At 37.9% G+C, this 27,856-nt stretch overlaps 1 protein-coding gene across 4 annotated transcripts in view; it reads left to right on the top strand.

Moving 5' to 3' along the window:
- Positions 1–27,856, top strand: part of LOC106875905 (ATP-dependent RNA helicase DHX33-like) — a 70,408-nt gene that overhangs the window by 4,431 nt on the left and 38,121 nt on the right. For all 4 annotated transcript variants that reach the window (XM_089338928.1, XM_089338930.1, XM_089338927.1 and 1 more), the window contains exons 4-14: positions 2,768–2,839; positions 3,940–4,049; positions 4,784–4,907; positions 5,199–5,297; positions 6,818–6,903; positions 8,344–8,515; positions 11,717–11,814; positions 12,874–13,047; positions 14,485–14,575; positions 19,473–19,538; positions 25,746–25,834. In XM_089338928.1, the coding sequence (XP_089195054.1) occupies positions 2,768–2,839; positions 3,940–4,049; positions 4,784–4,907; positions 5,199–5,297; positions 6,818–6,903; positions 8,344–8,515; positions 11,717–11,814; positions 12,874–13,047; positions 14,485–14,575; positions 19,473–19,538; positions 25,746–25,834 (1,181 nt within the window). The remainder of the gene's footprint in view (positions 1–2,767; positions 2,840–3,939; positions 4,050–4,783; positions 4,908–5,198; positions 5,298–6,817; positions 6,904–8,343; positions 8,516–11,716; positions 11,815–12,873; positions 13,048–14,484; positions 14,576–19,472; positions 19,539–25,745; positions 25,835–27,856) is intronic.

The raw sequence follows: 27,856 nt of genomic DNA, 5'->3' as shown, positions 1-27,856 counted from the left end.
AGGTTGTTTGTTGTTCCATAAATTGGGAGATAATTACCTCGCTTGAAAACGTTGGGGGTTGGCTATATGAAGGGCATCTGACTTTAAAAAACTTTGCCCCAACATGCTCTTGTTTGGCTCATGCAAGGAAGAGTAGATGTTAAAAATATCCTAACCATATAGTCTTGGATTCTGTCCCACTGCTTGGCACCTTGGACAAGTGTCTTTTACTACAACCTCAGGCTGACCAAAACCTTGTGAGTAGATTTGGCAGATAAAATTGAAAGAAACCCATCCTCTGTGTGTGTGTGTGTGTGTAAGGTGTTGGGAAGGGCATCCAACAAAAAATCCTACCAAAACAGACAGTGAAGTCTGGTGCAGTCTTCTGTTTGTGTGTGTGATGGCTGAAACAAAGGAATTCTGTGAAATTCTGTTTTCTGCTGGGGAAAATGGCAACCAAAATAGTTGTCATGCTTCAAACATCTTACAAGGACATTGCTATGAGCAAAACACTAAGTTTACAAGTAGTTTCCATGCTTTAGGAATGGTCACTTGTCGCTTGAAGACCAACCTCATTTAAGAGGACTTGACCTCCTGAACAAGTGAAAATTCATGAACTGATCTTGGAGGACCATCACCAAACAATTGACGAAGTTGTTGATATGACTGGTGTGTCATGGATCTCTTGCCAATGAATTTTGAGCGAGGAATTGCAAATGAAAAGAGTTGCAGCAAAATTTGTACTTCACTTGCTCACAGATGATCAAAAGCAGTCAGGACTGAATGCATGTCGTGAACTGAAAGACCAGTTGAAAGTTGATCTGGACATTTATTCAAAAGTCATCACTGGTGACGAAAGCTGGTCTTATGGAATTTGCAGATGTGGAAGCGGTGAAGAAAAAAACAACAGTTAAAAGGAATCACTTCGCAAGAGTTCTAGCACTGCATCAAACAGTGGAAAACACGCCTGGACTGATGCATTGCTTCAAATGGAGAATACTTTGAAGACGATAAAAATGTAAACATGTTAAACTTAACATTGCAAAATTCCCGGTTTCTTTTGGGTACCCCCTTATATTTCAACAAAAGACAAAATATGTTCATATTTTGCTATACAATTCCTAAAAATATTTAATCATAAAAATAGGAGTTTTTAGACATCAAATGGCTATGAGGGTTCCCCTCACCTGAATAAAATAAGAATCAAAGGGGTCCATAGGCAAAAATTGGTTGTGAACCAATTCTATACTGAGTTTAAGACCTACAACATGTTTTTGAAGAAGGGCATCTAGCCATAGAAATCATGCTGAAGCATACATTGATTCACAATGCAGTCCTTAGACCTATCAGATCTAGTCAAACCATCCAACCAGCATGGAACATGGATGGTAAATGACGATGATGACTATGATTATCATGTTCTCTAATGCTGTCTGCTCAGAGTTGAATGATTGGCAACTAAGCCAGTCCTGACTGGGTTTGTAGAGTGGGCAACGTGTGGGCACCCAACATTGTTCAACTTAGGATGAGTGCCCTGAGAGCTCCTAGAACCTGTATTCTTTGCAGGCGATGGGCATCACCAAGATTACTCAGCAAGTCCTTTGAATATTGGAGGTTAGACCAATATTGGACTTGGTCAGTAAAAAATGCTCAAAAAACATAGGTTAAAAAAAGAATTAAATTATTGTAATAAGAGAAATGTAAATACATAGCGAGGCAATAGAAGTGGACTGTTGAGGTTTTGTGGGATGATCATTCTTGAAAGCTCTAATTGGACCTGGAGGTACTGGCACAGCAAAAAGGGATATTATAGATTCTATCACTGAAGCTGCAGAGAATGCCAATAGGTGGCTTTTGATAAAGAGGGCAGAACAGTTATGCTTGTGGTGGTAAGTGGGATGGGTAGCATTAGAAATGTGGCTTGAGTGCTAAGCGGATGGCAAACTGAAAAGGTTTAGGAACCACTTTGCTAGGTTAACTGGAGGAAGAGGTCTGGTGCTGAAAGGCCTGAAACCTCATGAGACCCCAGAAACATCATTGACAATGCATCCTAGAACATATGCTAAATGTATCTTAAAATATTGCACAGACAATATACTAATGTCGTTCTTGTCATCAGAAATATAGGGAACCAGTCTGGACTGTCTTGGCTACTTTACTGACCCTTAGACAAATCAGTGCACGGGGCCCTATAGTATTTATTGACAGTAAGCCACAGTATACATAGATCAGAATTGGACCCCTAGACTTGTGAGGTCCCTGGACAAATTAAATACTGGTCCCTATAGTATTTAATGACAGCAAGCCACAACATACATAGTTCAGAATAGGGCTTCTGAACGCATGAGGCACATGGGCAACCACCAAGTGTGTTGATGCCTTAAGATGCCACAGGAACCAGGAGCTGTTTTGATGGAACTGTATTAACAATGGTCTTGTTTACAAAATTCCTGATATAAAAATGATTGGGTTTTCCTCTGGTAACTATTTCACTAACAGAGTTATGTACCTTGTTCTGTACAAGCTTCTTGCTAATAACTGAAAGTATAGTTTGAATTTGGAGTCATTTAATCCCCACTGATCCTGTGTCTGTAAATGGGTTGATGAATAATCAGAGATTATCTAACTCTTTTAGCACCATCTTGTCTAAAACCAAATCTAAAGTTTTGTGCCTATTTTAGAAGCTATTATTTACAAATATATCTCAATTATTTCTTTCATTTTCCATGTAATTTGAATATTGCTCTCATTTGTTTATTAAATGTATTATATGTTCATATTCTTTCAGCCTCGCAGAGTGGCAGCAATGTCTATTTCCCAGCGAGTTGCAGCAGAACGACAGTGCAATGTTGGCGAATTGGTTTGTATTGCTTTCTTTAGATAAGTTAGTAAATTCTCTAGGTGCTGGTATACCTGTTGTAGTTAAGCTGTTTACTTCCCAATCACATGGTTCCAGGTTCAGTCCCACTGCATGGCACCTTGGACAAGTGTCTTCTACTCTAATCCCAAGCCTACCAAATTCTTCTGAGAGGATTTGATAGGTGGAAACTGAAAGAAGCCTGTTGTGCAGGTAAGAAGTACACTTCCCAGTCACATGGTTCCAGGTTCAGTCCCACTGTGTGGTACCTTGGGCAAGTGTCTTCTACTGTAATCCCAAGCCTACCAAAGTCTTGTAAGCGTATTTGGTAGATGGAAACTGAAAGAAGCCTGTTGTGTATGTTTGTCTCTTCTTGGTTTCAAGCCTTTGGGTATGTTTGTGTGTATGTGCATGTATCTCCTTGGCTTGATGTCACATGAAAGTTGTAAGTGAGCATCATTCTTCTATTGAACACAAGTGGTTATGGAGCTATATTACTTGGAAATAGGGGTTTGGCAACAGGAAGGGCATTAAGCAGTGGAAAATCAGCCTCATCGAATTTTGTCTGACCCATACAAGCATGGAAAAAGGTTTGTTAAAACAATAATGAGGAATTAATTCATACTAAAGTAATCCTTGTTATTTCAAGCAATTACTATGCTTGTCTTAATGATACACAGAACAATGTCCTTGATGTGCAAAATGAAGGGTTGGATAAGGTCGACTCATCTTTGATGACTGATCTCCTCTGTCGAGTGTCATTCTCTCGTCTGCAAAAGCTAGGCTCTGTGATACATCATCATCATCATCATCATAATGTTTATGTTCCATGATGGCATATTTTGGATGGTTTGGCAGGATTTGATGGGTTCAAGGGCCACATCATGCTTCAGTGTCTACTTTGGCATGCTTTCTATGGTTGGATGCCCTTCCTAATGCCAACCACTTTACAAAGAGTGTACTGGATACTTTTCTCATGGCACTGGCACTAGTGAGGTCAACTTGAAGAATAAAATTAGAGAACATGGAATGATTTGAGAGAGAAACCTTCAATAATTTGTTGAAAAGGGTCTTTTATCAGTGGCCATCTCTTTTCACTCTAGGTTGGTTATTCAGTACGATTTGATGACATGACATCAGGCTGTACCAAAATAAAATATATGACGGATGGAATGCTGTTAAGGGAAGCCATATTGGATCCTTTATTAAAACGGTAAGGACAATTATTTCTGAATTTTTGCTTTCAAATATAACTTGGCAAAATAACCAATTTTGATTTTTAATAAGTAGTGAAATAATTTTCTTTTTAAAAGGTTTAAAATTATATCTGGCTTTGTTATTTGAATCTTGTTTTTTGTGAGTGAATTTGGTAGACAGAAACTGTGTGGAAGCTTATATATATGTATATATATATATATATGTATGTATGTATGTATGTATATATATATATATATATATATATATATATATATATATATATATATATATATATATATATATATGTTTGTATGGCATTAGGAAGGGCATCCAGCTGTAGAAACTCTGCCAAATTAGATTGGAGCCTGGTGTAGCCATCCGGTTGCACCAGTCCTCAGTCAAATCGTCCAACCCATGCTAGCATGGAAAGCGGACGTTAAACGATGATGATGATGATGATGATATATATATATATATATATATATGTGTGTGTGTCTTTGCATTTGTCCCCCTACCATTGCTTGACAAATGGTGTTGGTTTATTTACATCACTATAACACTTGCAGCTCTGCCAAAGGGATCAATTGAATGAATGCCAAACTTAAAAAGCACTGGGATCCTTTTGTTTGAATGAAACCCTTCAACATAATGCCCTAGCATGGCCACAATTCAATGAATGAAACAAGAAGAAGGCAAAAGAAAAGATATGTTTTAATGACTGTAATGTAGTTCCATTGTTTTCTGTTGCAGATATTCAATTGTCATCTTAGATGAAGCCCATGAAAGAACTATTCACACAGATATTTTATTCGGAGTTGTGAAAGCAGCCCAAAAGAAACGGAATGCCTTAAACAGGAAGGATGTAAGCTTAAAGGTAAATGGATCTTCAAAATTTCATCTACTTTATATATATATGTATATATATATATATATATATATATATATATATATATATATATATATATATATATATATATATATATATACATCCATGCACACACATTGAAACACATATTCATACACTCACATTCTGATACCTGTATTCACACACCTACTGATATATATATATACCCACACACACACATACACATCGTTTACACTCATCCCTATTTTCTAACGCCCTCACCCACTCGTAATAATCCATTTCTACTTTCCTCTGTTCCAGATCATTATCATGTCTGCCACAATGGATGTCGACCATTTCTCCTCATATTTCAGTTCTTGTCCTGTTCTTTACCTTGAAGGAAGACAATTCGCAGTAAAGGTTGGTCTTGTTGTTGATCATCTTATATTCTGCAAGCCTGTAGCCATGCTGGGGCACTGCTGTGAAAATAAAAAAACTACCTGACTGATAAAATACCAACTGTGTCTCTATCACTTGCAGGGCAACCCAGAAAATCAAATTATTATTTGGTTATGAAATGTAATAGTGTATCTTGGACTACAATATCCAGTGTGTTTTTCTATTAAGTTGTGAATGAAATGTGATTGTATATCTACCTTTCTGGTTAGTTGTGAATGGAAGTAGTTTTGGCTGCTGTTTCTAGAGAGTTAAACAACAACATAAAGTTTCCAACCACATAAAGTCTCCATAAAGACGACAGTGATGGTAGCATGTGAGTGGAATTTGGTAGATGAAAGTGCGCAGAGGCCTGTCATGTATGTACACATATGTGTATCTGGTTTATGTTATGTAAAATTTGCTGTTTGTAGAGGTATAACTGGTGTCGTATATATCAAAAAGGCTAATTTAGTTGTTCAACAAATATAGATTGATAAAATAATATCAGAATGAAATATGTTTTGGGATCAGTGAAGATGGTGCACCAGCATGGCTGCAGTCCAGTGACTGAAAAATATTATGAATAAAATATAACGATTGAAATATCAAGAGAAAAATATTTTTGTTGCTTCATTTTAAGAAGTGAAGGTGTATAGCCCAGTGGTTAGGATATTGTACTCGGGATTGCAAGATCATGATTCAGTTCCTGGACCAGATGAGCTAAACACTTCATTTCATGTTGCTCAAGTCCACTCAGCTGTAAATCGAGTAACCTTCAAAAGACTGGTATCTCATTCATGGGGAATGTTGTGATCCCAGTCATATGTCATGGAAACTGGATTATGGGTCTTTGGACTTGAGACTTAATGTCCAGGGGTTGATTATGATGATGATGATGGTTTTCTGTGCTGGTTTGGTCATGTGATGTGTATGAAAGTAGACAGTTGCATACAGAAGTGCCAATCACTTAAAGTTGATGGAACTTGTGCAAGAAGGAGACCCAGGAAGACATGGATTGAAGAATTGAAGGCCAATCTCAAGACACAGCCTTACAAAGGAGATGACAAAGGATCATGATATCTGGTGCCTTGCTGTACTCAAGAAGACCCGTCTGCCACACAAAAAGCACTGGTGTTGGTGCCACTTAAAAAGCATTGGGGCTGGTGCCACATAAAAAGTATCTAGTGCACTTTGTGGAGTGGTTGGTGTTAGGAAGGACATTCATCTGTAGAAACCATGGCAGAACAATGGAGCCTGGTGCAATCCCTGGCCTTACCAGCTCCAGTTAAACTGTCTAACCCATGCCAGCATGGAAAGCAGATGTTAAATGATGATATGGTATGGACTTCTCTAGCATCATCAATATCATGGCAATGATAAAAGATACACAGTTTGAATCTCTTCAGTCAACCTGCAACTCTTTCTAGTCCTCAATTGGTGCTTATAATATCTCATTATCATTAACAGATGTTTATCGTTAGTAAATTCTTCATCTTTTCCAGCTCTATTACACTTCAGAACACCAATCAGATTACTCTTTTTCTGCATTAGTCACCGTTTTCCAAATCCACAGAGAAGTTCCTCCTGAGTAAGTGAGTTTTTTTGCTTTTTTTTTTTTTTTTTTGTCTAAAACGGATATTCAGACTGTCCAATGAAGGCATGCAGGTTTCAAATTTCAAAGTCATCATCATGCCTCTTCTTGTAAAAGTGTAATAAATACATACTCATCAAAAAAGTATTGAATAATTCTTCAGTTCACTGTTAAATTATTTTCATATGTAACTTGACTTAAAAACAAACATAAATGTGTGTGTGTACATACATATAAATATCCTATGCTGGTACCATTTAAAAAGCACCTGTGCTGGTGCCACAATGGTGTCATGCAAAAAGCACCCACTACACTTTGTAAAATGGTTGGCATTAGGGAGGATATTCAGCTGCAGAAATCTTGCCAGAACAGACAATTGGAACCTGGTGCAGCTCTCCAGTTGGCCAGCCCCTGTCAAACCATCCAACCCATGCCAACATGGAAAATGGACATTAGACAATGATGATTTTTTTAACATATATATTGTTATATTTGGGTATGGTCGTATTTTTTTTGCCTATTAACCACTATGGACTTAGTGAACATTTTAGCTTCATTATTAGTATTCTAGACTAAACAGAGCAGAAAGAGACACATGGGATGGAGAGTCACTGAAGAGGTCAAAGTATGTGTGATAAAGGATTTCAGACAAAGGACATTAAAATAGAATAATAATAAAGCTGAAGTAATGAACAAGTATATAGTGTGTGTGGTTAACTGACAAAAAATATAACCATCCCTAAATATAACAATATCTGTTTCATGTATATATATATATATATCATCATCATCATCATCGTTTAACATCCGCTCTCCATGCTAGCATGGGTTGGACGATTTGACTGAGAACTGGTGAAACTAGATAGCTACACCAGGCTCCAATCTGATTTGGCAGAATTTCTACAACTGGATGCCCTTCCTAACGCCAACCACTCAGAGAGTGTAGTGGGTGCTTTTACGTGTCACCCGCAGGAAGGCCAGTCAGGCGGTACTGGCAACGGCCACGTATACAATAAGAAATAATATTTGTCTCTTTATATAGAAACAAAAGGGTTTATAGGGGACTCTAAAAGAAGTGCTCAAATATAAATGAGATGAAGATAAAGAAGCATTGGTTATAGAACAAACATTAAATTTGGCTCAATGACTTTATATACAACACCACCCTGCTGTATATAAGTCGTTGATCCAAATTTAATGTTTGTTCTATAACCAATGCTTCTTTATATATATATATATATGTATGTATATATATATATATATATATATATATATATATATATATATATATATATATATATATATATATGTATATATATATATATATATATAGTGCTTGGTATTAATCAGTTTTTTTTCTAAACTCAATTCCTTGAAAAAAAACAAAATGGAAAAATATCTTTTCCTAACGAAGAATTCTTTTTTCTTGTTCTGCAGTGAGGATATCTTGGTTTTCCTAACTGGTCAGGAAGAGATTGAATCCATTGTCAAACAGATCCGAGATATTTCCAAAGACTTAATTGGTGAAGCACCACCTATGTGTGTCTATCCGTTATATGCTGCTCAAGCACCGATTGCTCAGTTACGAGTTTTCACTCCTGCTCCAAAAGTAAGTTAAGCTCTTTCATGACCATATTTCTTATGAAATACATTAATTCTCTTTCAGACACCAGGTTTCCCAATATTGAGTTCACTTGGACCACATAGTCACACCTCTGTTGTACCTTAATTTTAACTTGAAGGTCTTTGACAGATGTGGCTGAGTGGTAAGTTTCCTTCCCAACCACATGGTTTCAGGTTCAGTCAAATGTCTTCTACTTTAGTCTCAGGCCAACCAAAGCCTTGTGAGTAGATTGGCAGATAGAATCTATATGAGACCCCTTCATGTGTATGTGTATATGTGTGTGTGTATATATATATATATATATATATATATATATATATTTATATACCGGAGTAAGCACATGAAATGTGCAACAAGGTGGAAAAAAGAGTACTCAAATACCAGAGGTAGAGTAATATGCTTTATTTAAAAGCAGCAGAAATATAACAAAAAAACCGTTACTCAGAGTAATGGTTTTTTTGTTATATTTCTGCTGCTTTTAAATAAAGTATATATATATATATATATTAAAACATAGGGTAAAATATCATATATTAATTAATATCGATTAATTACCAGGAAGCTAGCACATTTAAAGAATCAAAGAGATTCAGAAACAGTATCTGCAATCTCAGGGGATTAAAGTATATTTTTATATATAACGTTGACCACTAACGTGGACATTCAATGTGCTAGAAATAGATCACATCTTGTGTCTATGAAGACCTAAGAAACAGACAGTCGGTAAGATTGTTAATTTCGAAACCGGTCCCTGTTTAACAATGATTTTTTTCGGTAATTTTAAATGTCTTGCCCGCTTACGCGTTGGTATTCCGCTAAATTTCGTTTTGAGAACAATTTAGGTCTTAATAGACACAAGATGTGATCTATTTCTGGCACATTGAATGTCCACGTTAGTGGTCAACGTTATATATAAATATATATATATATATATATATATATATATATATAAAGAGAGAGAGATAGTCAGTAGATGAGATCCAGAGATTCTCAATATAGAAGACACTTGGTAGCACTCAAATGATTTGAACTTACACACTGAAACCTAAGTCCGCATGGTAAAGGACTTAGGACTAAGTCTGTTTGGTAAAGAGTGGCTGTAAGAGGAATCCAGGTGAGCAGATATTTCCATTATTCTCTCTCTCTCTCTCTCTCTCTCTCTCTCTCTCTCTCTCTCTCAACTCTCTCTCTCTCTCTCTCTCTCTCTCTCTCTCTCTCTATATATATATATATATATATATATATATATATATAAACCTTGCCAAAACTGACCTCACCTGTGCTTGTGCCAAGTAAAAAGCACTAAGTCCACCACTCTGCTGAGTGGTTGGTGTTAGGAAGGGCATCCAGCTGTAAAAATCCTGCCAAAACAGTCACAGAAGTCTGGTGCAGGCTTCTACCTGGCTGACTTTTGTGAAACTGTCCCACCCATGCCAGCATAGAAGGCACACATTCAACGATGTTGATATATATTATATACAAATATGTGTCTTTGTATTGGTTTGTTTCTGTCCTTGTAACTTAGCAGATCAACAAAAGAGACCGATTGAATAAGTGCTAGGCTGTACTGGAGTTATTTCATTTGACTAACCCTTTCAAGGCAGTGCTCCACCATGGCTGCAGTCCAACCAATGGCTAAAACAAATAAAAGATAAAAGCAAAGTCTTGGTACTTCCACATAATTTACCAAGAGGTTTTAGTAGCAGCTGAGAGATCTTGTTGATATGCATTTCCCCCATTTACATTTATTTACAGTACAGAGACACAGTAACTTTAACATAGACAAACCTCTTTCTGGGATTAAAATTAGTTCATGGAAACGTAACCACCAACCTTGAGGTTGAATGATAAATTGTCAAGATTAAGCAGGTGAGAAAATGACATCTTTTATGATAGAAAATATGGAGATTTTTAATATAATTAAGAAATGAGAACTTAGTAAAATACATGGCTGTGCGGTAAGAAGTTTACTTTCCAATCACATGGTTCTGAGTTCAGTCCCACTGCATGGCACCTTGGGCAAGTGTATTCTACTAAAGCCTTAGGCCAACCGAAGCCTTGTGAGTGGATATGGCTGACCGAAACTGAAACAAGTCTGTCATGTATATTTATATATCTGTCCTTGTTTGTCTTCCCACCATTACTTGACAACTGATATTAGTGGTTCAGCTAAGGGACTGATAAAATAAGTACCAGGCTTAAGAAAAAAATGATAATTACTGGGGTTGATTTGTTCGACTGAATTTCTTCAAGGCAGTGCCCCAGCATGGCCACAGTCTAATGACTGAAACAAGTGAAAACTATGTAAAAGGTAAAAGTAGTTTTAATTAGAGATAGTTGTTAATGAAATTAAGAAACAGGGGGCTTACAAGGACATATTAGGTGGGACTCCAAAAATTATAATGTTCATTAAATACTTTTTGTCGTTTTTGTTTTCCATTTTTTTTTTTTTTTTGCTGTTGTAATACTTTATCTTCTATTGTGAGTGTGTTTGGTAGACATTTTGGGTGTGAAATGTCAAAATGTGTTTGAAAATAAAATAAATTCTGTAAAAAACAAAATGTCTTATTGTCTGCCTCTGAGTATCCAGGGCAGACTGTCCTCAGGTAACAAAAATATATTTTGGCAAGTACACCAAAGAAATTTTTATGGGAGAGACATCCAATAGAGGTCAGAAGATAGACTTCCAGTACAGGTGGTGGGGGTCAAGAGGGTGGGTGCACCGTGAAGCAAAAAAAAAAACTCAGGCTGCCGGTGTGAGAGAATATTATGATTATAATGAGATAGAATTGGGCATTTGAAATTCTTAACTAGAGCTATAACCAAGAGTTTTCGGTCAGCCAAATGGTGACAAAATTAGAACCAAGAGTTTTCAGTCAGCCAAACTGTGGTACTTAATTTATTTACCCTGAAAGGACGAATGACAAAGTTGACCTTGGCAGAATTTGATGAAATGCTGTTAAATTTGATGAAATGCTGTTAAATTTGATGAAATGCTGTTAAACATTTTGCCCAGCATGCTAACAATTCTGCAACCGCCCCCACCCTTAATAATAATCATAAATGTTTTTAACATCCATGGAAAATAAGCTCAATATATTCATTTGAAGTGATTTTCATAATTATGTTTTTACATTAGTTGCTGATTATTTTCTCTGTGTTCATTATAATTATTTCTTCATTAAGGGAACACGGAAGGTAATTGTTGCTACTAATGTTGCTGAGACATCTTTGACCATTAAAGGCATCAAACATGTTGTAGACTCTGGGATGGTGAAAGCCAAGTAAGTACAATTGGCTTTTATTTTTGTTTTGTTTTGTTCTGTTTATGTCTACATCATCACTATCATCAAAGACATTTGTCACCAATATCAACAGCCCTATTCATATTCTCTTGTCTGCCTCAGTTTCCATTTTGCAAATGGTTTTTTTTGTTGTCTTTCAGTGAGGTCCAGAGCAGTGTTGTATGTATGTGTGTAGTAGAGCAGTCTCTCTCTCTTTCTCTCTCTCTCTCTCTCTCTCTCTCTCTCTCTCTCTCTCTCTCTCTCTCTCTCTCTCTCTCTATATATATATATATATATATATATATGTATATGTATGTGTGTGAGTGTAGTAAGCCACTATATCCCTTATATAGTATGCACCACTGAAACTAGATGTGTAATGACAGTGTGCATACACGACAGAGTGTGAGTGCACTGAGAGAAAAGTTGAACATAAGAAGCATCAGATGTGGTGTGCAAGAGATATGACTGCACTGGGTTGGTGTTAGGAAGGGCATCCAGCTGTGGACACCAAACTAAACCAGACTGGAACCTGGTGCAGCTCTCTGTCTTACCAGTTCCACTCAAACTGTTTGACCCATGCCAGCATGGAAAGCAGATGCTAGATGGGGATAATGATGATAATCACACACACACACATTTCACACCTGGCTTTCAACAATGTATGTGCTTTAAGTATGATACACACATTGATATATGTATATAATTTAAGTTTATTCACCAGCTCAATTGATTTGGGACTCTGCCTTTCTTTCTTTTTGTCTATAACCCATTAGCATTCAAACTAGCCATATATGGTCTAAATGTTCTACCAGTTTTATGTTAAAATTGGCCAGCTATGGCCTCTCACACCTATCCTACAATGTCATTCTAAAAATAAACAACCACCTCATCAAAATCTCTGAGCTACAAGACAATGCATGATTAATTCAAAATAATGTGAATAAATAAGCATTACATTTGAGAGTAATCTGAATGCTAAAGGCCGAAGCAGGAGATAAAAGAAATGGTAAAATGAAATTTTGGTGTTTATTGCTTTTCTTGTTTTTATTTCTGCAGACTTTTCAATCCTTCAATTGGTTTAGATCTTTTGAAAGTGGTGAGAGTGTCGAAGGCACAGGCTATACAGAGAACTGGTGGAGCTGGAAGGGAGTCACCAGGTACTTGTTACAGACTTTATACAGAGCAGGAGTTTGAGAGTTTTCAACCAAATACTCTTCCAGAAATACAACGGTCAGTACCACTACTTCCTAAATAAAGGGAAAGATTTCAGTAAACATGTCTTCATCATTATTTTGATGTTCACTCTTCTGTTTACATGGATCAAATGTAATTCATTTGTGTCAGAATTTCTATGGCTGGATGTTTTTCCTATCACCAGTCCTCAACCTGTTTCCAAGCCAGGTAATATGTCTGTTAGATCTTAAAACAAGAACAATTCAACGGCTGGATATCTTTCCATAGAAAATTGCAAGCAAGTGACACTGCTTGTATGACAGTCTCATTCATTTACAATTAGCTCATGATGTCAAAACAAAAGCGACATGAAAATACACATGCACACTCTCTTTCTTTTACTCCCACACGACAGGTCTTTTTCAACTTCTGACTACTAAATCCACTCAAAAGGCTTTGATCTGCCTGGTGCTGTAGAACAAAATACGCACTTAGAGTGCCACATAGTGGAACTAAATCTAAAACCACATGGTTGCAAAGTGAACTTTTAATCACGTAGCCATACCTGTCCCTATATGCAAGTAAGTTTTTGAACTATATATATATATATATATATATATATACACACACACACATACAGTAGTACCTCACTTCACAAGGACCGGCTTTACGAAACCCCGGGTCTACGAGCTTTTACGAGTTTACACTTCACAAGCATTCTCTAGGAATGAATTAACTTGAATATCAAGGCATTACTGTATATATAACTCAACTCGACTCTGTCGGTCACGAATGACCATGAATGCACCTAAGAGGTTCTTCTCTGGGGTATAAGTCTGAGCAGAAAGTCGCCTCACTGGTGAACGCACAATCTGGGGTTGTTTTTATGGAAGACCAGCAGTTGCCCATGCATACCAGCATCCCCTCTCCATGCCACTGATCTTATCCAAGGGAAAAGCAAAGGCCGATACAGCTTGGCACCAGTGATGTTGCAACTCATTTCTACAGATGAGTGAACTGGAGCAACGTGAAATAAAGTGTCTTGCTGAAAAACACAACATGTACTTTCACAACTGTATATATATATATATATATATATATATATTTGGTTGATTTCTTCAGTCGTGCTTTACATTATGTAGGAAGAGTAAAAGAAAAATATAGAGAGAGTTAACATAAGAGATGCAAGATGGGTGCACATACTAGGCTTGGTGGCAAGCAATGAGTAATTATTAGATATTTCATCATTTTGTGTAAACAACAAAAAATTTGATAAAAGTTAAATTATTTTGTATGTATGCCATATTTACTGATATTACTCATGATGGCAAAAGTATACTTCCAAAGTTACCTGTCATATGAAGAGTAACACACTCTCATGTGTGTGTGTGTGTATACACATACATATATTTAAATGGTTCATTGTTCATCTCTCCCTCTTTATAAATATCTATCTATCTATATATTTCAAATAAAAAAAAAAATTTCTTGCAGGTGTAATTTATCTGGAGTTGTGTTGCAGATGTTGGCCATGGGTATTAGTGATGTTGTTAACTTTGACTTCATGGACAAACCAACAACACAGGTAAATATTTCCAACTTCAACGATGTTTGTGTGTGCATTGTGTTGTTTGTTTGTTGGTGTGTGTGTGTATGGATAGGTATAGGTGCTTGCATGTGGGGTTAAGAAGTTCCCTTAAAAACTATGTTAAGGGATTGCTGCCACTGCATGGACCCTGAAAGCTGATATCTTCCAGGTTGACCAATACCTTGTAAATGAAATTTGGTAGATGAAAACTGGAGGAAGCCCATTGTATGTGTGTGTCTGTGTGTGTGTATATATATATATATATATATATATATATATATATATATATATATATATATATATACATACATCCTTTGGAAATGTGCTGTGCGTGAGAAGACCCGGCAAGCCAAGTAAGATCGTTGCCAGTGCCCCTGGACTGGTTCTTGTGCGGGTGGCACATGAGATGCACCATTTTGAGCGTGGCCGTTGCCAGTACCGCCTGACTGGCTCCTGTAGGATTTTCGAGCGAGATCGTTGCCAGCGCCCCTGGACTGGCTTGTGCGGGTGGCACATAAAAGACACCATTTCGAGCGTGGCCGTTTTCGTGCGGGTGACACGTAAAAGCACCCACTACACTCTCTGAGTGGTTGGCGTTAGGAAGGGCATCCAGCTGTAGAAACTCTGCCAAATCAGACTGGAGCCTGGTGTTGCCATCCGGTTACACCAGTCCTCAGTCAAATCGTCCAACCCATGCTAGCATGGAAAGCGGACGTTAAACGATGATGATGATGATGATGATGATGATATATACATACACACACATACATATATATACATACACACACAGACACACACATATACATACATACAAAACAGTTACAAAGAATATAGAGACTGGTACATCTTCAAATTTTTATTTTATTTTTAGCAGTTAATTACAAGACATAGTTGGTTAAAATGACCAACACATTTTTCTGCTGCATAGACAATGTGCAGTTGCATAGGCAACCTGCAAATATTCTGCTATGCACCTACATTCAAGGTCTTTCCACAACCATTGTCTGAGGCAGAGATCGCTCACCTTACTATGTTTTCAGTTGGGCTGTGTAGCTACGGTATAACTTTAGTTACTAAACTGCATGTACAGGTTACCAATACATATGGTAATTCAAGTTATTTTATCATCAGCCATAATGAGTGGCTGTGTGGTAAGTAGCTTGCTTACCAACCACATGGTTCCAGGTTCATTCCCACTGCGTGGCACCTTGGGCAAGTGTCTTCTACTATAGCCTCGGGCCGACCAAAGCCTTGTGAGTGGATTTGGAAGACGGAAACTGAAAGAAGCCCGTCGTGTGTGTGTGTTTGTGTGTTTGTCCCCCCAACATCGCTTGACAACTGATGCTGGTGTGTTTACGTCCCCGTAACTTAGCGGTTCGGCAAAAGAGACCGATGGAATAAGTACTAGGCTTACAAAGAATAAGTTCTGGGGTCGATTTGCTCGATTAAATGCGGTGCTCCAGCATGGCCGCAGTCAAATGACTGAAACAAGTAAAAGAGTAAAGAGAGAGAGTAACTGTGAATAGAATGTCAAGGGAGGTAACTAAAGGTAGGCATTTCGAGGGGCGACTAATCTTAATCTAACCGTCTGTTTTATGTTTAAGATTAGCCTTCTCAGTAATCGCTGCCATCAGCATGTGTAAACCATTCTGTCTGAAGGAAATTAAAATTCTTAGGCACAAGGAACAGCAAACAGCAACTCTAACCAAATTACTTTGTGACCACTCTGCTTTAATTACTCAAAGATCTTGGAAGAAAGAATCGTTCACAACTTCAGTTTAAAACTTTCTTATTTCCAGATCAATACTTCTGGTATTGATAAAATTTATAAAGAAAAAATATGAATATTGAATAAAAACCAGAGACCAAGGATACTAGTAGGAGCTTTTCCTAAGCAAAAAATCATTTGATGTAATTTTCAAATTTGAATCTGTTTGTGTGTCATAGAGATACATCATCATCAATGTCCACTGTTTCATACCTGCATACGTCAAACAGAATTGGTAGATTGTCTGTGGTCAGATGTCCTTTTTGTTGCCAACCCTTACCTCTTTCCAAGCAAAGTAATATTTTCCATGGCCAGATATGTTTTTCGCACAAGACTGGAAACAAAGAACCTCATTTGATGATGGTGATGTTCATTTACATCTATTATGTGATGTTAAGACAAGGAGACACACACATCTGATGAGCTTCTTTCAGTTTTCATCGACCAGATCCACTCACAAAGCTTTGGTTAGTCTGGGGTTATGATAGAAGACATGCCTCAGCTGCTACACAGTGGGACTGTACCCAAGATCAGAAGATTGGGAATCGAGCGTCTTCTCAGCTACGCCTGTATGGACGTAATTATTTTCATTGTACTATTTAAACACTTGCAATTTCTCTCTACAGTAGAATGTCTCTGGCTTTATTCCATTGATAACATGTTATCTATTTGGATAATTTTGAAGACTTAGTGTTACAAGGTACAACACTGAAACCTGCAGACTGGCTAAGGACTCATGACTCCGCTTTGTACTTTCAACAGCATATGAACTTATTCAAATTCATAGAATTTATTAATCCTTTAGCATTTAAACTGACCATATCTGGCCAAAATGATCTACCTATTTTATCCTCTCATATTTACCCTACATTGTCATTCTAAAAATAAACAATCATAATATCAAAATCTCAAAGCTACGGGGCATGACTATTTTACATCAATGTAATTAAATAAGCATTACATTTGACAGAGAAATCATCATCATTAACATCGTTGTTTAACATCTGTCTTCCATGCCGGCATGGATTGGACAGTTTGATAGGAGCTAACCAAGCAGAAGACTACAACAGGCTTCTGTGTGTTTTGGCATGGTTTTTATGGCTGGATACTAAAGGGTTAAGTATATACAAATCTGATGTAATTATGAACTGAAGACAAAGAGGGTAAAAAGAGACAATTAAATGATAAGATGACATCAAATAATGTTCATCTTCTTCTATTGCTGCTAACCAACCTTGAACAAATCTGACATCTTGAGTTCTGATTTCAAATCACCAAGATCAACTTTGCCTTTAATCTTTACAGAGTCTTTAAAATACCAGACTAGTAAGTGAATGGATAAATTTGTTAGTGTTGGATGGGGTGCCTTGCAGTAGTTGTTCTGGCTTTTTGTGTTCTGAGTTCAAATCCTATCATAGTCTGCCTGGATGGTAAACTTAATCTGTCACCCATTTTAATATGACCACCTACCCTGTGGGTGCCTTTAGCAAAATCCACTCTGTTGCAAGCATTTTGGTCAGGGCCCTGGTTTAAAGGTATCTTCACCTCCTTCCCACCAATCTTGGTAACCCTGCAAAGGCTCATATGCTCTGCCTTAATGTTCAGGAGCAGATTTAACTTTTGACTGATTTTCTTTGACTCCTACAAAATGAAGAAGCCAGATTTCAGTTCCTGAGCAAAGGTGGGTGCTTTGGCTAGTGTGTGTGTTATCATCATTATCATCGTTTAAGGTCCATTTTCCAAGCGGGTTGAAGTGTTTGATAGGAGTTCGCCAACTATGCTCTGCTACCAGGAAGGCGGCGAGCTGGCAGAAATGTTAGCACACCGGGTGAAATGCTTAGCGGTATTTCATCTGCCGTTACATTCTGAGTTCAATTTCCGCCGAGGTCGACTTTGCCTTTCATCCTTTCGGGGTCAATAAATTAAGTTCCAGTTACGCACTGGGGTCAATGTAATCGACTTAATCCCTTTGTCTGTCCTTGTTTGTCCCCTATATGTTTAGCCCCTTGTGGGCAATAAAGAAATAAGGAGTTGGCCAACTGGGGAACTGTTCAGACTCCAGTTGTCTCTTGTGGCATGGTTTCTATGGCTGGATGCCCTTCCTAATGCCAACCACTAGTATGTGTGTGTATACACACACCCATTTTTCTGTGCTTGTATGGGCTAGATGGAATTTTGTCAAGGCAGACTTTTTTGATGTGAATGGCTGTGGGTTGATGCATGTGTGCATGCAGTTCTTTGTTGGAAATGTAGCAGTACCACCTGATGTTCTTGATGGTTCTCGGGGCTCTACTATCAAAGCTGTCGATCCCCTTTGCCAGGGTCATTTCTGCTCCATAGAGGAGAATGGAGAGGGCCAATGTGTTGTAGATGCTTTACTCTCCTTTGACACAACAGCTATGGGCTAGAAGAGGCCTCGTGGTAGGCTGGACGTGATTAGGGAATATCTCCAGAGGCTCAACATCACCTTGGAGGATGCAGAGAGGCTAGCACAGGAATCCCAGTGATGAGAGCACTGATGATGTGGACCTGGTCAGAGCTGTGCATGATGATGCCTCTGAGACCGCTAATCTGGGATGACCCCAACCCCATCAAGCAAAAGCATGAAGCAAGTAAGGAAGATTTCAATAGTCAGGTGTCCTTTTTGCTGACCCTTATCCCAAGTAAGGTAATATTTTCGTGTGATTGGACATATATGTATGTCCATCCTTCCTCTTGATGCCAACCTGCTTGAGACTGCCTCAGGTTCAGTGATATAAATTTTCTATTTTAACATGGTGTAAATTAATACTTTCAATCAAATTTCATGTTAATTTATGTTCCAAACACCAGCTTAATTATGACAAAGTTATTCTACTAACTTCAAAGGCAGTGTTTTTTCAACTATGGTAACAAAAACAGTATACACACACACACATGTGCACGCACACACACACACACACACACTGTTACTATCTAAAAAGTTATTTGATTATGTATGTGTGTGTGCATGTGTACACACACACACGAACACATGTATATATGGCTTCCAGCCATCTAACTCCTATCTATATCAGGTAGGTTAGCCAGAATGTTTGCCAGAGATGTCCTCATAGCTAACTCATTGTATTCATATTCCTTTTTCAGTCAATCATAAATGCTCTGGACCAGCTGAATTTTTTAGGGGCTGTGGAAAAGAAAGAAAAAATCCAGGTAAGTTGTAGAAAAGTTTGACAATGCATTTACTGTTTGCTGTGAATCTACAGTTGAGCCATTAAGGTTCCTGGCCACTAATTTAGGGAGTAGAGGAGGTGGTCACACTACTAGCATTTTATTTTGCTGTATTTGTTTGTTTAAAGTGTTTTACCATTCTAGTATGGGTTTGGATGAAGATATAGTTGAGGTTGGGTTTTACAGCTGGATGCTCTTCCTCTTGCCAATCCTTACCTCTGTTTAAAGTGATATCTTTATTCTCGTGTCTTGGAATATGCAGAGCAGCAGGCCATACTGTCAACACAGAATCAGATGTCATACTGTCAACATAGAATACCAATGTCAAGTTTCTTTCTATCAGATTCCCTCTTTTTTTTTTTTTCAACATACCAGAGACCCTGGGTCCTTTAACCCTTTAACATTTCATCTGGCCATATCCAGCCCAAATATTCTACCCGTTTTATGCTAAAACTGACTAGATGCAACCTCTGACACCCACCCTACACTGCCATTCTAATAATATACAAGCATCCCATTGAGTGCTCAAAGCTACAAGATAATGCGGGATTAATTCAAAACAATGTGAATAAATAAGCAATCATCATCACCATCATCCTTTAATGCCCGTTTTCCATGCTGGCATGGGTTGAACAGTTTGACTAGAGCAGGCAAGCTGGAGAGCTGCACTCGGTTCCAGTCTGATTTGGTTCGGTTGAATGGTTTTTATGCGGCAGTGGCACAGCACTCTTGCAGGCCAATCCTTTTCACTAGGGGAAGTGGCCTTAATGCCTCTGATGTGGAAGATGGAGACATCTAAATGCTAAAGGGCTGAATAGCAAAGTCAAATTTAGTGGGAGCTGATCCCTGAATGTGAAAAGATATCAACAGATACCAAAAGGAATTATGTCTTCCACATCAGCCCTTTTATTGTCTGAGACATGTTGACCTGCAGATCAATTAATCAGGGAGAAGAGTTGGAAAGTGTTTAGAAGCAATTGCATATGTTGGAACAAAAACAGTTTATGTATGAGCTGTAGTTAGCTTAGTGAAGCTATTAGTATAAGTTTTTTCTGATAATGCATATTGTCTGTCACAGTGGCTCCCTAGTACCTCATGGTCCCATACCATTATTCCCCTAGGCAGTTGTGAGCCAAGGTTTGCATGTTGTGTCTCTCTCTGCGAGTGGTCATGCCTTGGTGCCCATTAAACACTGCTAGATAAAAACAGTGATGACCTTATAGTATACAGTACCCAGGTGCTCTCCATATCTTTGGAAAATGGTAAAAGAAATGGCAGAAAGCAATGAATTGAGTAAAGTGAAATTGCAATGATAGCCAAAAGTTACTTGCATAGTACTTAAATAAAACACTAGGGAACAGTAAAAGAGTTGGAGAGAGGAATGGGTGCATAGGCATGACAACTTAGCACCACTAAACACAAGAAAACAGAAAAATGAACTGTAAAAGAGATATAAAGAAGAATGTTTAAACACAACAACTAGCTCCACCATTTTTAGTTAAGTCTGTTGAGACATAAGCCTAAAGCAGTGGTTCTCAACTGGTGTGCGTATATAATGCCTGGAGGTTCATGCAAACAAAATAGTAACAAAGCAGTAGTGTTTTAAGGGTTCATGAAAAAATATTGCCAGAAACAGCTTGGTTACTTTCTATGACATTTTACACAGTTCAGCCTTGATAAACAAAATAAGAATTTTGAAAGAACTATCTATACGACTAGTTTATAGCACCATTTGAGCGTGATCGTTACCAACGTCGCCTTCGTGGCACTTGTGCCAGTGACACGTGAAAAGACATTCGAGTGAGATCGTTGCCAGTACTGCTGGACTGGCCCCTGTGCAGGTGGCACGTAAAATATACCATTTCGAGCGTGGCCGTTGCCAGTATCTCCTGACTGGCCTTCGTGCCGGTGGCATGTAAAAGCACCCACTACACTCTCGGAGTGGTTGGCGTTAGGAAATGCATCCAGCTGTAGAAACTCTGCCAAATCAGATTGGGGCCTGGTGTAACCATCTGGTTCACCAGTCCTCAGTCAAATCGTCCAACCCATGTTAGCATGGAAAGCGGACGTTAAACGATGATGATGATAATGATGATGAAATGACTGTTGGAGTCTACCAGAATAAAATACTAATCCAAGAGATCCATAGATAAAAAATGGCTGAGAACCACTGGCCTGAAGGGTTACTCTTTGATAGAAAAGCAGTGCACTTGCTGTGCACAAATAGACAGTCCTCAACAGAAAGAAACCCAGCAGCCTGCTGCATCTAGGATGTTGGACTAGTTGGTCTTAGAACCACCTTTGTTATAGAAATTTTAGTCAATGATAAAGATATGGCTAGTAGGGATGGTGCACCCTCTTCAGCACTTAAGTCCTCTTGAGCAGATCTTCAACTGTTAGTATTTGCATAAATAAATTTACAGGCATATCTGCTATTTGGTGCCCTCGTTTGTAATTTACTTTGTTCACAAGTTTCTTAATTATGCATATTTTTGAATGAAATTTTGAAGTGATACATTTTTGAAGCGTAGATGTTGATTATTTCGTTTTTGTATTTGATTCTTGATGTAAACTCATGTTGGAATAGGTTTTGCTGTATCTTGGGAGGGTCATTATGCCAATAATAAATACATGGACTGTTTCTTTTGAGTTCAAATTCCATCGAGGTCAACTGTGCCTTTCATCCTTTCAAGGTTGATAAAGTAAGTTCCAGATGAACACCGGGGTTTATATAATCTACTTACCCCTCCCCCAAAATTACTGGCCTTGTGCCAAAATTTGAAACCATTATTTACATAGATGTATATATATATATATATATATATATATATATATATATAAATCATCATCATCATCATCATCGTTTAACGTCCGCTTTCCATGCTAGCATGGGTTGGACGATTTGACTGAGGACTGGTGAAACCGGATGGCAACACCAGGCTCCAGTCTGATTTGGCAGAGTTTCTACAGCTGGATGCCCTTCCTAACGCCAACCACTCAGAGAGTATATATATATATATATATATATATATATATATATATATACATATACATACAAACACATACACACACACATCGAGCTTCTTTCAGTTTCCTTCTACCAAATCCACTCAAAAGTCTTTGATCAGCCTGAGCTTATAGTAGAAAACACTTGCTCAAGGTGCCATGCAGTGGAACTGAACCTGGAACTTTGTGGTTGGGAAGCAAGCTTCTTAGCACAAATCCACATTTGAGCCCATACTGTAACATTCTTCCCAACGCCTTGCTCACAGTCATTGCTCTCTCCTTTCTTTTTTCCTATTCTCCTTTTCACTCGTGTCTTGGAGAATGAATCTTCAATCCTCTGAGTTACAAAACAGCCTCACTAATGGTGGTGCCATAAGAAAAATCAAAGTAGTTGGTGTCGTGGAGGTCATGAAGCTCTGGAAACCATGCTAAAACTTAAGACATTAGCACAGCATGTGGTTCTTCAACTTGTTAGTTGAACTATGCAACCCATAATAGCATGGAGAGCAGATGTAGAATGTTGTTCATGATGATGATTGTATATGCGTGTGTGTATGGTTGTGAGTGTTTGTGTGTGTGTTTCATTGTCATCAACATTATTTCTATGTCTGCTTCTTCTGTGCTGGCAAGGATTGTCCAATAAATGCTTCTTGAGGCAACATTCTGCTCTTCTTCATGTCAGTCTGTGTTTCCAAGGAAGGCATTTCGTTCCACTGTTCTTTGCGGAGTTGTGAGACATGAACAAACACCACGACTACTCAAATGGCTTCAGGATGAAGACACTAAAAGAAACCTACACACAGAGAAACCTTCACACACAGCATCACACATCACAGATTTCTATGCACTTCCTCCCTACTGACTTTCACTCACATGGCATTAGGTTTAACTTAAAGCTATAGTAAAATACACTTGCCCAGGGTTCCACTCTGTGGGTTTGAACCTGAAACTGCACGGTTGCAAAGCAAATATCTTAAACACAGCCATGTGTGTGCTATACATGTATGTGGATATGTGTGTGCATGTATTTATGTGTATTTATGTACACATAGGAGGTAGCGGAGTATGAGAAAGAGGTTGAAACAAGAGACTGATGTTTAGAGATTCGTGACAACTCAATTCCACAAAATATATAGAAATAGATTGTGTGTATAGCTGTACGTATGTGTGTTTGTATGAAATGGGTGTGTCATGAAATAATCTGCAGTGTGTGTGTTCTACAAAGAAATCATCAATTATAACAACTATAATTAAACTCAGTTAATTGCAACATAGAATTGGTTACCAAGGGATGAAACAGTGCAACTTCTTCAAAAATAGAAATTGCAGTACTTTTTTTCTGTCTTACATAACAAGTTTTATATTGGTTACCCTGTTATAAAAGACACAGGGTGTATGGTATGTGTATGTGTGTGTGTATACATACATACATACATACATATGCTGTGTTGCTCACAGATATTCTTTGTGTAGCTCATCTTGTTCAACAATATTCTAAATGTCATCTCCACTAATAAAGTTGACCTCATTCTCGGTGTAAGTGTAATAACCTCCTACACGTGTAAGATATCTGGTACTGCCCCCCCCCCCAAAAAAAAAACAACACTGTATAAAATTGTCAGTTCAGCTTGTCTCAAAGTACCTTTAACTTCTTTCTAACCTAATTTTTCAAAAAGCCAACTTAAAACCATTGAAACCATGTAAAGCAGATAATGTATTCGCTCCACCCTCTTCTACATTTCACTGACATGATCTGAAACAATACTGCTTGTTTGTTTTACATCTGTTTTTCCATGTTAGCATAGGTTAGATGTATATATTATTGAAGCATTGTTTTACAATTGGATGCCCATCCTGTTGTGGACCATTACCTATTTTTATTTTATGTAAGAAATCTCTTACTCCATATGTCTTTAAAGACACAAAGCACATGGACGGTTTGTTAATAGCAGAAGTGACAGTACCACCCGTCATAGCTTGCAAGTTTCACAGAGCACAAATGTAAATGAGCACATGCATGCACACACATACACACATATAAGTGTGGCTGTGTGGTAAGAAGCTTGCTTCTCACTACATGAGTCCAGGCTCAGTCCCACTGCATGACATCTTGGACAAGCGTCTTCTACTATAGCCTTGGGTCAAGCAAATCCTTGTGAGTGGATTTGGTAGACTGAAGTCCATTGTGTCTATGTGTGTATATATATATCTGTGTGTGTGTCTTAAGTATCAAGCTTAAGAAAAAAAATCAGTATTGGGGTCAGTTCTTTTGACTAAAAATTCTTCAAGGTGGTGCCCCAGTGTGGACACAGTCTAATGGCTGAAACAAGTAAAAGATAAAAGATATATAAACTGATTCCTCCTCATTCAAGGTTTGTAGTTTTGCAAGCTGCATGGTAACCTCAACAGTGCTGGTGATGCAAAAGAAAAAAAGCATCCAGTACACTGTACAGTAGTTGGCATTAGGAAGGACATCCAGCCATAGGAACCATACCAAAGTAGACATTGGAGCATGAGGCAGTCCTTGGACCCATCAGATCCTGTCAAACTGTCCAACATGGAACATGGACATCAGATAAAGATGATGATGGTTGTCATCGATGATGATGATATAATTATATCCTGTACTTGTTTTAGTTATTAGACTGTGGCCATGCTGGGGCACCACTTTGAAAATTTCTCTACGCTTGCATGGGTCAGACAATTTGTTGAGGGAGATTTTTGTGTCCTTTTGGTGACTTTCACCTGTTTCCAAGCAGGTAATATGTCCCCATGGCGAGACAAGCTTTTCACAGAAGACTGGAAATGAACACCCTCACGATGAAGCTTATTAATATCCATCATGCAATGTCTTGGCAAGAGTACACACACACACACATATATAGCGCTAGACCAACCAAGGCCTTGTGAGTGGATTTGGCAGATGGGAACTTGAAAGAAGTCCTTAGTATATATATGTGTGTGTACACACAGACACACATATACTACAGCTTCTTTCAGTTTCTATCTACCAAATTTACTTAGAAGGCATTGGTTGGCCTGGGACTATAGTAGTCTCAAATGGTTGGGAAGCAAACTTCTCAACCACACAGCCACACCTGCGCCTATTGACTAATGTAACAATTATAAAATCATGTCTAATTTATTGTAATTATAACAGAATGGTGTCTGTTTTAATTTCAGTTAACATCCATTGGTAAACAAATGGCTGCATATCCTCTAGATCCACGACTTGCGAAAGTAATATTGGTTGCAAAAGATTTTAATTGTTTGTAAGTAAATATAATTTTAACACTCTTATATATTCATTCTCTTATTTTATGTCTGTCTTTCCATGCTAGCATGGGTTGGATAAATATATAGTGAAGTATAATTTTACAGCTGGATGCCCTTCTTGTTGCTAATCCTTACCTGTTATTTGAGTTGAGGATTTCTCATTACTCTCCTCTTTGAAATTACAGAAGTGGCAGACAGTTTGTTAACAGGGATTCCACTTGTGTGATGGTGATGCTTGTGTTTATAACTCTCCCATGAAGTCAAGACAAGAAGACACACATACATGTTTGACTTGTTTAAATCGTTTTGAAGTGAGTAGACAGAAACATCATGATCGACTTCATGCAATCTTAAGCAGAGGCATTGACAAGAACCAGCTTCAAATGATTTCCGGTGGCACGTAAAAGCACCCACTACACTCTCGGAGTGGTTGGCATTAGGAAGGGCATCCAGCTGTAGAAACTCTGCCATATCAGATTGGAGCCTGGTGTAGCCATCTGGTTTCACCAGTCCTCAGTCAAATCGTCCAACCCATGCTAGCATGGAAAGCGAACGTTAAACGATGATGATGATGATGATGATGATTGTGGATTTGTAGCATGTAGCAAGACGACATAAACCTAATCAAGATTGTCAGTCAGCCTCATAAAACGTCTCTTATATACTAACCAATGCTCAGTTCAATATCAAAATAAAGATCCCAAGTTGTGGAATCTTTGTCATTTATGACAATGAAATCTTTTATATATATATCTATAAAAAATCTTTTACTGTTTACTTGTTTCAGTCATTGGACTGCAGTCATGCTGGGACACCTCCTTGAAGAACTTTTTGGTTAAATGTATTGACCCCAGTATTTATTTTTTTAAAGTCTGATACTTATTCTATCAGTCTCTTTTGCCAAACCACTAAGTTACAGGGATGTAAACACACCAACACCGGTGTCAAATAGTGTGGGGTGGGTGTCAAACGCAGACACAAAAACACACGTATATATATGATGGGCTTCTTTCAGTTTCCATCTACCAAGTCCACTCTCACGGCTTTGATTGGCCCAAGGCTAGAGTAGAAGACACTTGCCCAAGGCGCAATAAGTGGGACTGAATCTGGAACCATGTGGTTGGGAAGCAAGCTTCTTACCATACAGCTATGCCTGCTCCTATCTCTTTCTCTCTCATATATATATATATATATATATATATATGTTGTTGTACTTGGGGATGGTCATATTGCCAGTTTAGCCAATAAAAACACACGCACTGTATATTTGGTGTTAATTTGCTTCAGCTTTATATTACATTAATCTTAATCTTATTTCGGCCAGAGTTCTTTCGTCACACTTCTGTGACCTCATCAGTGGTCCTTTGCTTCCTTCCTTCTTATATGTGTCTCACCTTGCTAAATATCAGCCATTTTGTATTTTGTATTCCTATTGTATGTGTCTACGCATGCGTGTCTTTCAATGTGTCTGTGTCTTTTGTAAGTGCATGTGTGTATGGGGAGTGTCTGTATCACCTATATACTCTGTTAATACGTGTTCGTTTGTATTTGTTTTTATTTATTTATTTGTTTGTGTGTGTGTGTGTGTGTGTGTGTGTTTTTTTTTGTGTTTAATTAAATTTTGTTAACGTATGTAGTATTTAATTCCATTTGTTTATCTATGTATTGTATTATACTTTGTTCATATTATTATTGGTTTATTGGCTAAACTGGCAATATGACCATCCCCAAGTACAACAACATCTGTTTCAACACACGATTTCACATCAAAAATCTTGCAAAACAAATATATATATATATATATGATGGGCATCTTTCAATTACTGTCTACCACATTCCCCTCACAAGGCTTTGGTTGGCCCTGGGCTATAGAAGAAGACATTTGCTCAAACTGTCACACAGTGGGACTGAACCCCAAACCATACAGTTGGCAAGCATACATATTAACACTCAGCCATGCCAGCACCTATAATTGTTGTCTGAGAATTTCAGCAAAAGCAAAGTTGTTGCCCTTGATA

This window comes from Octopus bimaculoides, chromosome 21, assembly GCF_046866305.1.
Source record: "Octopus bimaculoides isolate indiv1 chromosome 21, ASM4686630v1, whole genome shotgun sequence".
Taxonomy (NCBI): domain Eukaryota; kingdom Metazoa; phylum Mollusca; class Cephalopoda; order Octopoda; family Octopodidae; genus Octopus; species Octopus bimaculoides.
The sequence above is the reverse complement of the archived record's forward strand: the minus strand, read 5'-3'. Positions and strand labels throughout refer to the sequence as shown.